At 42.7% G+C, this 13,343-nt stretch overlaps 2 protein-coding genes across 2 annotated transcripts in view; one reads left to right on the forward strand and one right to left on the reverse strand.

The window, feature by feature from the left end:
- Positions 1-13,343, reverse strand: part of Sppl (signal peptide peptidase-like protein) — a 327,977-nt gene that overhangs the window by 274,570 nt on the left and 40,064 nt on the right. The window lies entirely within an intron of this gene.
- On the forward strand, positions 364-11,124 carry LOC143375760 (fatty acid synthase-like). Its single transcript, XM_076825185.1, has 19 exons — positions 364-714; positions 786-1,036; positions 2,407-2,638; positions 2,745-3,163; positions 3,512-3,805; positions 3,887-4,094; positions 4,177-4,337; positions 4,414-4,731; positions 4,902-5,407; positions 5,482-5,786; positions 5,860-6,258; positions 6,497-7,527; positions 7,600-7,841; positions 7,910-8,606; positions 8,695-9,520; positions 9,607-10,076; positions 10,153-10,407; positions 10,495-10,749; positions 10,846-11,124. The coding sequence occupies exons 1-19, from the start codon at positions 531-533 to the stop codon at positions 11,002-11,004; spliced, it is 7,212 nt and encodes a 2,403-aa protein (XP_076681300.1). The 5' UTR covers positions 364-530; the 3' UTR covers positions 11,005-11,124.

The raw sequence follows: 13,343 nt of genomic DNA on the forward strand, positions 1-13,343 counted from the left end.
TAAATTAGAATAATATATTCTGAAATACCTATTTATAATGTGCCTTCTTTAACTTATTAAATTTACCTCACCCTATATGTGTAGAGGGGTGTCGCAGGATATTTGAATATTATAAAAGGGGATCGCGACTCAAACATGATTAGGAAACACTGGGTTAAAGAAATGAGCAACCCAGACTAGACTAGAAGTGTACATAGTATCTAATAGTAATAATTCAGGAACAGTAAATTCGATGCGCAAACGTCATTTCTTGTGAAAATTATTATGCAAATTACTCTAAGGAATATTCAGTAAAAGTACCCGCTATTGTTCGCGGCATTTCTCGCGGGATGGCGTGATTATAAAAACTCATGTGCATTACGTTGTTGTTTAATTAAACGTGCGATCTCAGAGCGAATCAGAGCAGTTTCCCTATTAAGTGCCAAATTAAACGGTCCTTTTACACACCCGCGATAATTAAGCAAGCTTTTGGCAAACAGTTGAAGAAAACGTACAAGCTGCGCTTTGGATCGCTCTGAAAGAAGGGAAAAATGCCATGCAAGGTGCAAGCAACCCCATCGAGCGGGGGATACACTTCTCCGGAACCAGGGGAGGAGGTGGTGATCACCGGTATCTCCGGTAGATTTCCGGAATGTGACAACGTGAACGAGCTGAAGGAGAAGCTGATGAACAAGGTGGACCTCGTTACAGACAACTCTTCAAGATGGAATATAGGTGACACTCTAATATTCTTTCCTAGCTGTGGCCAATTTAACATGCAAGTAAAACCAAGTGTATTTGCGTAGATCATGAGGAAATTCCTCGGGATGGCGGGAAAGTCCCCCGTCTGTGCAAATTCGACGCGCTCTTCTTCGGTGTGCATTATAAACAAGCCCGTACAATGGACGCGATGTGCAGGATGTTGTTGGAACACACGTACGAAGCCATTATCGACGCCGGAGTAAATCCCAAGGAAATACGTGGAACCAACACCGGCGTTGTTGTAGCCACCTGCGTCAGCGAGTCCGAGAAGACATGGATGTACGAAAAGCTACAGGTGACTATTGCCGTGTTAATTCGAAAGGGCGTATCTGCAACTTAAATTGAGTTAGAGTAAATGTATTCAATATGGAACACCTGATTTCGTAAGTTTCCCAAAAGAAAGGGAATTTTTTTTTTTTCTTAATAAAACTGATATGAGGGGGCGTGGGAACTAATGCATAATCATATTTACATAGTCATATGTAAAGGAATTCAAATGTTTTGAAATTATAATAAAGAAACTGGAAAGAGTGAGATCGGCAGTTCGGAAAATATAGAACACCTAGGAAATTACTAAAGAGAACTGAGAAAACTTTTGATACTAAAAATGAAGATATAATAATTGGAATATACAAATAAACAAATATATTCGTGTGCCTACTGAAAGCGACGGACATATTAAAAAAAAATAAATAAAAAATAACAATGAAAAAATAATAAAAAAAAATTATGCGTTTGTATTAGATTGAACTATCTAATTCACTTATCAAAAACTTGTCTTTCTATGGAACTAATATACACGATTGTCTGTTGAGTTTGTTATTTTTTTTATCGAAATTTTACGATCATCCATATTACGGGCCGTTCCATATTACCTACTGCTGCCAGGTGATACAAAAATAGTTTTTCTGTATGAATATTAAATAAGACGGCCATAGGCCTCCATTAGAACTGAAGATGTAAGAATTAATATTTCGGCCGTATGTGACATCGATGCATAATTTTCAAAGATTCCTTTGGAGTTTATGAAATATTAGCTGCACGTTGCCAGGGCTAAAATTCAGGGATTTTCCGGAACATACAATATCTTGATGCAAAAAGACATAGAAAAGTGCTTTACCGTTTTGGGATGCGAGGCTTCGTTTTCGAGATATTAACAATTGAATAATGGCGGTGGAGAATCGGGGTCGCGCAGTTTAAAGCCGAGTCAGCTGAGCGCGGCACGCACGCGCAGTAGGCGTATGTAGATACAGGTTCACACACACAAACTGTCTGCATCTACGCGTGCTCCCTGCGTGTGCGTGCTAGGGGTCACAGCTCGCACTCAGCTGTTTCGGCCTTAAACTGCGTGGCTCGAAAGCCTCGAATCCGAAAACGATAAAGGACTTTTCGATGTCTCCATCCATCAGGATATTGCACGTTCCGAGAAGTCCCTGAATTTTGGGACACCCTGCATATCGTTTTTCGGTGAAGGGGAGGAGTTTTTAAAAAGAAGAACCTACCTACCGAATTTCATGGTCGTAGAATCGGTGGTTCCAGATAATGCGTGATGAGTCAGTCAGTGGTATTTTAATTTCATATATATATTTTACTGGTTTGCAAACCCTACGCTTAATACTTACCTTCAACACCTCTCGAGCTCTTTAAAAGTGTCCCACGACTTAGGCCGACGGATTTGGTATCACTGGCAGCAGCAAGGCAATGATGTCCAACAGGCTCTCATACTTCTTGGATCTGCACGGTCCATCGTACACGGTAGATACAGCCTGCAGTTCCAGCATGGTCGCATTAGATCAAGCATACAGAATGATACGAACTGGAGTATGCGACCAAGTCATCGTCGGAGCTGCGAATCTGTGTCTTGACCCCCTTGTGTCGCTTCAATTTATGCGACTAGGTACGATGTAGCAGCAGCTTCTTTGAATTCGCCAGTCTATTGACTGGATTAATATCGAGATACTTTGCGTCGCCAAAGAGATGTATAAGCACCAGTCCGTTTTCAGGTGTGTTATCCACGGACTGCCGTTGCAAATCCTTCGACGCGAAGGCTAACGGCTACGTGCGCAGCGAGGCCGCATGCGCGATCTTCCTGCAGAGAGCGAAGATAGCCAGAAGGATATACGCGACAGTGGTTTACACGAAATCTAATTCCGATGGTTACAAGGAGCAGGGTATCACTTTCCCTGCCAGTGGCATACAGGCGACGCTCTTGGAAGACTTCTACAAAGAGTGCGAAATTCCTCCGACGTCCCTGTCCTTCCTCGAGGCGCACGCCAGTGGGTCCAGTTTCGGTGACCCCGAGGAACTCGGGGCAATTGAAAAAGTCCTTTGCAAAGGCAGAAGTACACCGCTTCGAATTGGTTCCATCAAATCGAACCTAGGACATACCGAGCCTGTCAGTGGCCTCTGCTCTATTGCCAAGGTATGCTTTCAATGATAAATGCCACTAACAGGAAATATCGCGCGACGTGTGCTTCGGAATAAGGCTGTTACGAATATTCAAGGTATTCAAATATTCGAATACCAGGGAATTCAAATTCGAGATTCGAATATTTGAAGAATTAGGAGTATTCGAATATTCGTAGTGATCGAATTTCGGATCGTACCGAATTAGATGCTGAACATGAAATATTGTTCACACTTTATCATGAATTAATACTCCCAATTATTTGTATAATTCGAAATTATTTTAAATTTTCGAATGTTCGAATATTCATAGCTCTACTTCGGAAGACATACCATAATACTGTGACACTATACATTTTTTAAGGTTCTCATAGCAATGGAAACCGGCATAATTCCACCAAACCTGCACTTTACGAGTCCTATGAAGGGTATGAAATGCTTCGAGGAGGGAAAGGTAGAAGTTATCACAGAGCCCACGCCATGGGAGGGCGGATACGTGGGATTGAATTCCTTCGGTTTCGGAGGGGTAAATGCACACGTTTTATTGGATTCTTATACCAAAGAGAAAGTCAACAATGGGAGGCCCTCTGACGACTTGCCCAGGCTCGTGGTTGCATCTGGGCGCACCGAAGAGGCAGTAGAAACGCTTCTAAATTATGTAAGATAATTAACTATCTTGCCTCTGAGCACTACAGAAATTAGATATCAATTAGTGGACAAGGAATAACGTGCTCCCTAGGTGGAAAGTATTCCAGTGGACGTGGAATATATTCGACTACTGCATGAAATTCATGCTGATATTATATCCGGTCACATGATCAGAGGGTACACCCTAGTTGGATCTAAAGTGTCCGAGAAGCCACCGAGAGAGATGCAAGAATTCCCGGGCACAAAGAGACCAATTTGGTTCGTTTTCTCTGGCATGGGATCCCAGTGGGCTGGAATGGGTAGATACATGTTAAACTATTTCTGGGCAAATTATGCTCTCGTTAAAAAGGAGAATTCAAATATCGAATTTAAACGTAACAGGTAAGGAATTAATGCGATTCCCCACCTTCCTAAAGGCGATACAAAAGTGCGATGCAGCTTTAAAACCGCATGGCGTTGATATCGTTAAAATTATCACGAGCAAGGACAAGGAGACGTTTGACAACGTCCTGAATTCATTCGTTGGAATTGCTGCGATTCAGGTGAAATGAGTATATAACTATATGGAGTAACGATTATTGCCTTCCACGACCGTAACTAACATTAACACCCGCGAAGATCGGTCTCGTAGATCTCCTCACATCCGTGGGTATAGTGCCAGACAACATAATCGGCCATTCTGTGGGAGAACTTGGATGTGCTTACGCAGACGGATGCTTCACCGCTGAGCAAATGATTCTCTCCGCGTACTCTAGAGGTCTGGCTTCTATCGAGACGGAACTGATTTATGGATCAATGGCGGCGATCGGCCTCGGCTATGCACAAATCAAGGAGATGTGTCCACCAGATATCGAAGTAGCGTGTCATAATAGCGCCGATAGTTCAACCATTAGTGGGCCAGCGGAGTCCATGAAGCAGTTCGTGGCTAAGTTACAGGTAAGTGTTTCACAGTCTCAGCGCGAATGAGTCAGCTCGGGTGCCCCGGGATCGCCAGTTCCCGCCTCGAGGACATGCTTCCCGGGAAGAATCACCCACGAAACATGCCTCGAACCCTGCGGGTGTACAAAGATGCAATTAGCGGGGTGAATCGTGACTCACTGTTCCAGGCACAGAAGATTTTTGCCAAGGAAGTGCCGTGCGGTAACATCGCATACCACAGCCGCTATATCGCGGAGGCGGGAACCAAACTCTTGGCGTACTTGCGGAAAGTGATTCCCGTGCCGAAGCCACGAAGTCCCAAGTGGGTAAGCACATCGGTGCCCCGTAGCCAGTGGTCAACGCCAGAGGCACAGCTCTCCTCCGCCGAATACCACACGAACAATCTTCTCAACTCCGTGCTGTTCGCGGAGACGGCCACCATGATTCCTTCGGACGCGATAACCATCGAGATCGCCCCTCACGGTCTCCTTCAAGCTATCCTCAGAAGATCCTTGGACTCCACCGTAACAAACGTGCCACTGACTCACCGCGGCCACAAAGACAACGCCGAGTTTTTCCTGCAAGCTCTTGGAAAACTGTATAACGTGGGCTTGCAACCACAGCTCCAGAACCTGTATCCCCCTGTTTCATTTCCCGTCAGTCGTGGCACACCAATGATCTCCCCTCTCGTGAAGTGAGTCAAGCAGTAGCTCCAACTCGTTGAAATGTTCGGCTAATACTATATAAAACGGGAATTCTATATTTCAGGTGGGAACATACTAAGGACTGGTTTGTTCCCGTTTACAAGCAAAGTCAGAAAATTACCTCGTCGGAGAGACTTGTCAACATCGATCTTAACAATGAGTCTTTCGAGTACATGGCCCATCACGTGATCGACGGAAGGAACTTAGTCCCACCAACGGGATATCTCATGCTGGTTTGGGAAAGTGTGTCTTTGATGGAGGAAAAACTGTGCGATGAATTATCGGTAGTCTTCGAAAACATTAAGTTCGAACGTGCAACGAATATTACGAAGGACGGTACTATCACACTAACAGTCGTAGTTCAAAGAGGTAGATCCCATTGCACTTTGGAAACAACCACTGTAAAAAAGCCAAACGCTTTAATACTCTAACGCGTGTTCAGGTTCCGGGAAATTCGAGATATCAGAAGGATCGACGACCGTGGTATCAGGAGTGGTGAACGTAACAGAGAATCCTGCGCAAGAAACGATTTCGCCCGAGTTTTTAGAAGAGATCGAAGATAAAGAAGTTTTGACTACAAAGGACATATACAAGGAGTTGAAACTCCGTGGATACCAGTACTCAGGGGTATTCCGTGCGCTAAAGAGTGCGTCGATCAACGGAAAAAGGGGACGAATCGCATGGATGAAGAATTGGGCCGCCTTTATAGACAACATGCTGCAATTGAAGATGCTTGGCCTCGATTCCAGGTCGTTGTACGTACCAACGGCGATCCAGAAGCTGGTGATAGACGTAAAAGCTCACGCTGATACGATTTTAGACCTTACCGTAGAAAACACAGGTATGCCATTTTTCTACACGAATATTTTCCACAAGAAATTATCCAGGGGTGGATTTGCGTATAGGCTTATTATGCTGCAGCCTAAGACGGCAAAATTGGGAGTTTCCGCACTTTTGAGAAGCAACAATTTTGCCAAATTTACCACTCCCCAAAATTTGCCGCCCTAGGCTACAGCCTACTTATCGTATACTCAAATCCGCCCCGGATCGGGTCCTTACCAATTCTACGGGTATTGCAGAAATCCCAGTGCACGTCTACACTAATCACGACGTCGTGAAATCTGGAGGTATAGAAATTCGCGGGTTAACAGCCAATTCCATCCAACGACGAAAGCAAATGGCAGACCCAGTATTGGAGGAGTACAAATTTGTGGCAAATCGTGATAAAGCGCAAGTCACGTTAAATGAAATGATTGTACTGTCGACTCAGCTGGCCCTAGAATGCCACATGTTGACCAGTCCAAAGATCCTTGAACTGATCGAAGTCGATGACAACGTCCCCGACGAAGAAGTCCTTACGCCTGATTTCCTCAAGGTGTTAGGAGACCTGCCAATGATTCGACCAAAGATGACTCTTGCTGCAGATTCTCGGCGAAGCCAAAAACTATCATTGCCGGAGTCAGTGACAACGGTAGAGCCAGTCAAACTGCAGGACGATGGCACTGTCTTTATGGCAGCCGCGTACAACATCCTATCGCCAAAGAAACAACATTCTTTAGACAAACTTATCTCCGCGATCATGGATCGGGGATTCATTTTAACGCGAGAACTGACGGTGAACAATAAAACTTACTCACACATCGAAAGACGTGGCTTGAATATTGTTTTAGAAAAGAGCTTCGGGGATGAGACACTACTGCTCTTAAAACAGAAGGAGAAACCTCCCAATAGTACAGAGGTTGTATACGTGAACAATAATGAATTTAGCTGGCTAAATAAAGTGAAAGAAATCTTGAAGAACGAAGAAGAGAAGAGGAGTGACGAGACGGTGAGACTGGTACTGGTCGCGGAGGGTGACATGGAAAATGGCGCTCTGGGTTTGGTAAAATGTTTAAGGCGAGAACCCCGTGGCGAGATTGTGAAGACTGTAATAATTCAGGACAAAAATGGCCCCAAGTTTTCTCTAAACGATCCATTTTTCGCTAAACAGCTCGATATTGACATTGGAACTAATATTTTACGGCCAAAAAAAGTTTGGGGTACATACAGACACCTGCCTCTACCGCCAGTGAAGCCAGTCCCAGTCCCTCATGGTTATGCAACTGTTAAGGTATGCGAAAATTTTTGTTCGTAGAATACTAAGGCTACAGAATGACCAGAGCTGTATGAAATTATTCCGCAGGTAAGAGGAGACTTGAGTTCCCTGGAATGGGTGCAGGGCTCCCTCCAGCCTGACGTGAAAGATGAAAATCTTGTAAAAGTAGTATACTCTTCTCTGAACTTCAGAGATGTAATGCTGGCTACTGGCATGCTGATGCCGGAGGCTCTGACACAAAAGCGGGAGTTCCGCGACTGCTTGATCGGATTCGAGTTCAGTGGAGTAGATACCAGTGGCCGCCGAGTGATGGGATTTGCCGAAAGCAGGTAAAATATTCATTATTTTTAATTACTTCCCCAATCCTCAAATTCGTTTAATCTCCCGATTTTTCCAGGGGTATATCAAACATCGTCAGTCCCAACAAACTTAATGTATGGCCCATACCAGACGAGTGGTCCCTAGAAGACGCAGCCACGATTCCAGCCACGTACTTTACAGTCCTTTACGCTTTATACTACTATGGAAAGCTAAGGAAAGGGGAGAAAATTTTGATCCATGCCGGTAGCGGTGGCGTGGGTCAAGCTGCCATCAACATCGCCCTTTCCGAGGGCTGCGAGATATTCACCACCGTGGGAACCCCCGAAAAGAGAAGATTCATTAGGGAAAAATTCCCCAGCATTAGCGACGACCACATTGGTAACTCTCGAGACACGAGTTTCGAGCAGATGGTGATGAAACTAACGAACTGTAACGGAGTGGACATAGTCTTGAATTCTTTGGCCGAGGAGAAGCTCCTGGCGTCGGTTCGCTGTTTGACTTATCGAGGCCGTTTCCTCGAGATTGGCAAATTCGACTTGGCTGCGAATAATCAACTGGGAATGGAAATCTTCCTGAAGGAAGTCAGCTTCCACGGAATTCTGATGGATGACGTGATTAGCGGCGTCGCGCCACATATTCAGGCAGAGTTGCACGAATTCCTTAAATCAAAAATTTACAGCAAGGCTATCAAGCCTTTGAATAGAAAATGCTTCGAGAAACATGAACTGGAGGCGGCCTTTAGATACATGGCAGCCGATAAACATACTGGAAAAGTGAATACTACATTTCTCCTATTTCATAAATTTAATATAACCAATTTTTCCAATGTTTGTCAAAAATTAAACCTTCGATTTTCTACAGATCCTAATCAAGGTAGGAGATGAGAAGGCACCCTTGGACACGCCGATACTCGCCTATCCACAATTCTGCGTCTTACCAAACAAGAGCTACGTGATCGTTGGAGGTCTAGGTAGTCTGGGACTAGAGCTCAGTGACTGGTTGGTGCTTCGAGGTGCCAGGAACCTAGTAATAATCTCGCGCGGCGGTATAAGAAGCGGCTACCAGAAACTAAGGACAGAACTATGGAAATCATACGGCGTAAAAATCCTAATAATTTCTGGCCGGGACGCTTCCAAGACCACAGACTGTGAGTTCATCTTGAAATCCGCGGAGAAACAGGCGCCCGTCGATGGTATCTTCAACCTCGCAGCAGTGCTAAAGGATTGCCTGTGCATAAACCAAACCGAGAACGATTTTGAGGAGAGCCTGAAACCGAAGGCATCGATCACCAAGCAGTTGGACCAGGTGTCGAGGAAGATCTGCCCGACTCTTCGCCACTTTGTCGTGTTCTCCTCTATTTCCTGCGGACGGGGTAGCCCTGGTCAAACCAATTACGGTATGGGTAACGCGGTGATGGAGAGGATCTGTGAAAGAAGGGTCGAAGAGGGCCTGCCAGGCATGGCGATACAATGGGGAGCCGTAGCTGAAGTTGGGCTGGCCGCGGATATGTTGGAGGACAAGAAGCAACTTGGAGGCAGTGGAATACTGCCGCAGAGGATATCATCGTGTTTGGAAGAATTGGACAAGTTCTTGACGCATAGCAGACCGATTGTGGCCAGCATGGTGTTAGCAGAGAAACCATCCAGCCCCAGCGAAGGGGTTCTGGAAGCAGCAATGAATATCATAGGTGAATAATAATGTTCCAAGTATTATCATTTTTTAGCTTACTATGTGAGCTACATCTAGCCCACTGACGATATTTTATCATTGCAGGTATTAAAGATCTGAAGGCTATCAGCCAAACTTCTCCGTTGGCAGAAATCGGAATGGACTCCATGATGGCAGTGGAAATTAGGCAAACTTTGGAACGAGACTTCGAAGTCCTCCTAACTCCGCAGGATCTCCGAGTCCTGAATATAGCTAAGCTTATAGAGATGTCCGAAAAAGATGAAAAGGATTCGAAAAAGGATGCAAAGTCTGCGTCCAACACAGAATCGTTGAGTGGTATGAAGCTGTTGATGCGATCGATAAGCGTACCGCTGCTAGACGCTAATTACTGCGTAGAGTTTCCCGTTAAATGTCACGAAAAGAAGAACGAAGTATTCCTTATTCCGGGTATAGAAGGATCTGCCTCGATCTTTTCTACATTGGCACTCAAATCGAAGTGCCCAGTTACCTGTCTACAGACGGGATTGAGCGAAACAAATCTATCTATAGAAGAAATGGCGGACCGTCTCCTACCTGTATGTACCTAAAATCCTCAGAAGGGCCATAACTTTTTCCCCTAATTTTACTCATGTATCTTGCATTTCTCTGCAGTATGTATTAGAGAGGAGCAAGGATCGACGAGACTTTGTGATTGTCGGATATTCTTACGGTTCACTGATAGCGATCGAACTAGTGAGGAGATTAGAGGCTCGTGCCTTCATCGGTCACCTCATACTGATTGACGGATCACCTGACTATATGAAAGCCATAAAGTCAACGCATCTTTCAGTGCCTACGGATGCGGAGTTCCGAAGTGCGCTTCTAATGGCCTTCTTGAGCATCACTAACCCCTCTGCCATGCCAGAGGTAGTCTCGTCACTTTTCCACCTAGAATATACAGATCTTTTAATTCTTCTTCATTAATTATAATAAATACTCTTCACATTTTTGTAGTTCAAATTAGAATTGCATGAATGCACAACATGGGAAGAGAAGTTAGAAAAAGTGATCAGCCACACACCGGAAGAAATTAGCAAAACTTACAATCGCGATACTCAGAAAGCGATTTGTACGTTCTTTTACAATCGCCTATGCACATTGGACACGTACGACAGCAATTCTCAGACACCACTGAGAACACCAATTACGCTATTGAAACCAACACTACCAGGCGCCGAGATGTCTGATGCTGCTTACGGTTTGCGCCAGGTGATCTTTACGATTTGGTTTCTAGCCCTAGGAAACTAGTGCGCTTCTTTACTGACTGCTAGGAGAATATTAAAATGTGTACTGTTTATTGCGTAGGTTACCTACGGAAGGGTTACAGTACACGAAATCGAGGGTAACCACTCGTCGATTCTAGATAACAGTAAAGTCGTAGCGGCCATTAATTGCGAGCCTTTGGACGATGAGGAGGATTTTGAACAACATCTAAACGTTGCGTCGCCTGCCATGGAATTATAGGTCGCGAGGTCAGCTAAATGGGTTTATCAGAAATAACTATGCCTTCCATTGCTGATTTCAGAATATAAGTTTTTCATAAACACTGTTCACTTGTGTATGTGCCTTCCACAATCCCGTATGTACGAAGAGATCAATATAAATGAGACTTTACCATATCTATGCGAAATCAGCATCATGCAGAATATGCCAGTCATTCATAATGAACAATCGAGAACACGACTAAATTACTGGAATGTGTGTTTCAATACCTTCCTGCCTTACCTGTCAAAATACCTTCAGGTATATATATATATATGTATATATGTTAATCCATAAAATATAATAAAGTTATATTAGTAGTTCTCCTAATTCGTTTGAATTTATTCCTGAATTCACCTATGTGACCTACGCACAGTGTTCGATGTATATAAAGAAATGGACAAAATGTAATAAGTTCTATTTGGAGTAAAAAAATTTTAAAATAAATTTATTATGTGTTTGTAAAAGGACCTTTTTATACATCTTTCATGTTACAAGTTTTTATAATTTTCTTTTAATGCTTGACGGTAAGTACTCTTCTAAACTTGAAGACAGCATCCACGGTGAACGAATGCCGATGCATTGTATAAATAAAATATGAAAGCAGTTGAATGTGTAGACTAAGCACGGGCCTGAGCAATGAACATCTTAATAATGATTTTGACTTTTGTCCTATTCGGGTAGATTCGGGCAGTTGAAACTGACATTAATATAAAGTTTAAGTTCTCTAAATTAATATTAAAAGAATCACGGAGGTACTTTTTGATACTATTTTTAAAAGTCCCCTCGAAGTTGATAAACATTTAACATAAAATATTAGTACAAATTGTTAGTAGTGTAAAAAAAATGACTTGGCAGTTATGAAGGTATGACAGTATCAAGCACAACTTATAAAAATCAAATGAAAAGCATAAACATTCCGCCAATGGCACGTGTTTGAAAAAATGCACCGAAATTTGGAATCTACTGTCACTTTTGACAACAAATTGGTGAATTCAGCAAAAGTTATAGGTAGCGTTAAAACCTACATTTCTCTTTAGCATTTTATGATACAAGAATTGGTCGATCGAACACTTCAGATTCTTGACTTCTGTACATTACGTCGAACCCTGTGCTACGTGAGGATTTGCAATGGGGAGTCCAGAACAGACCCCAGTTACTTGGTTGTATATAGATGATTTATATATAACCCCCATGTGTGGAAATTTGACTGTAAATATAAAATTATTAAAATTCGTCCACACTTTCTTGAGGCTATATTTGTGATTCAAAATCTAGACGATTTTACCTTTACCATAATTTAATCCGAGGCTTAGTTTTTCGTCAGAAAAGAAAGCGTATTGATTGTGATATGTGGTATCAAATATTTCTCCATCTCTGCTAAATTCTAAGTTATAACGATTTGAAATATGTTCACAATTTCAGCTAATCAGAATTCTCTAACTTCAAATGGTTATGCATTTAGCAAAGAGTTACATTGACGAGATTTCGAGATATTTGCACTTAAAATGAAAGAAATAATCGCTTATATGTCGCAAACCTGGGATGAAATTTCGCCAAAGGAAAAATCCGGATTATACCTACCGTTACAAAGGTCTGTAAAAATTTTGAATTACCTTTTACGTGGGTCAGAAATGACTCTTTTATTAGTGGTAATAAAAATATCACACCGATACAGATAAAAATAGAAAGCAAAATAAAAATGGCAACAATAATAATAGTGAAATAGATAAGTTGGAGAAACTAAAGTATCCTATCACAATTTCGAGTCACAATCACAAGTGCGCATCTCATGCATTTCCAGTTAGAAAACGAATTGGGATTCGAACCAACCACGTACGAAAAAATATGTGCTATTCCGCATTCATTAATGCTATGTAAATCCGTGTAACTACTGGTAGCCAAGTTACATGGAATTACTGACAGATTCCATAAAAATTTGTATCTATATACATTTCCAGATAAAACCTGATAAAATTATGAACGAAATAAATGTATAACTACGTGCCACGACAGAATCGTAAATGCCCTGCCGTTACAAATAAAACCAGCTCGCAAAATGACTTGCACTTCCAGTTTAGAAACAACTAATAATTTCAGTCGATTTCATCCGGAAACACGCGTCATTCTACGTACATTTACGATATACAAATCTGAAAAGACAAAAGATTCCATATCTCTGGATCTAGATTTCGAGATAGAACCAGCTTAACAAATGAACGAAATTCCTCAAGAAGTTACTAATAACGTGCAAGTTACTTTGTGTAAGTCCGAGTAGAACCGGTGACAAATTGGTCTAGGAAATACCGATAAATACCATC

This window comes from Andrena cerasifolii, chromosome 13 (assembly GCF_050908995.1).
Source record: "Andrena cerasifolii isolate SP2316 chromosome 13, iyAndCera1_principal, whole genome shotgun sequence".
Lineage (NCBI taxonomy): Eukaryota > Metazoa > Arthropoda > Insecta > Hymenoptera > Andrenidae > Andrena > Andrena cerasifolii.

What these genes read in the sequence shown, in the direction of transcription:
- LOC143375760 (XM_076825185.1), top strand. Translation starts at nt 531, where the DNA reads ATGCCATGCAAGGTGCAAGCAACCCCATCGAGCGGGGGATACACTTCT. An exon ending in GGATGTACGAAAAGCTACAG is followed by an intron (nt 1,037 to 2,406) that starts GTGACTATTGCC and finishes CCCACGACTTAG; the next exon opens with GCCGACGGATTTGGTATCAC. An exon ending in GCCTCTGCTCTATTGCCAAG is followed by an intron (nt 3,164 to 3,511) that starts GTATGCTTTCAA and finishes ACATTTTTTAAG; the next exon opens with GTTCTCATAGCAATGGAAAC.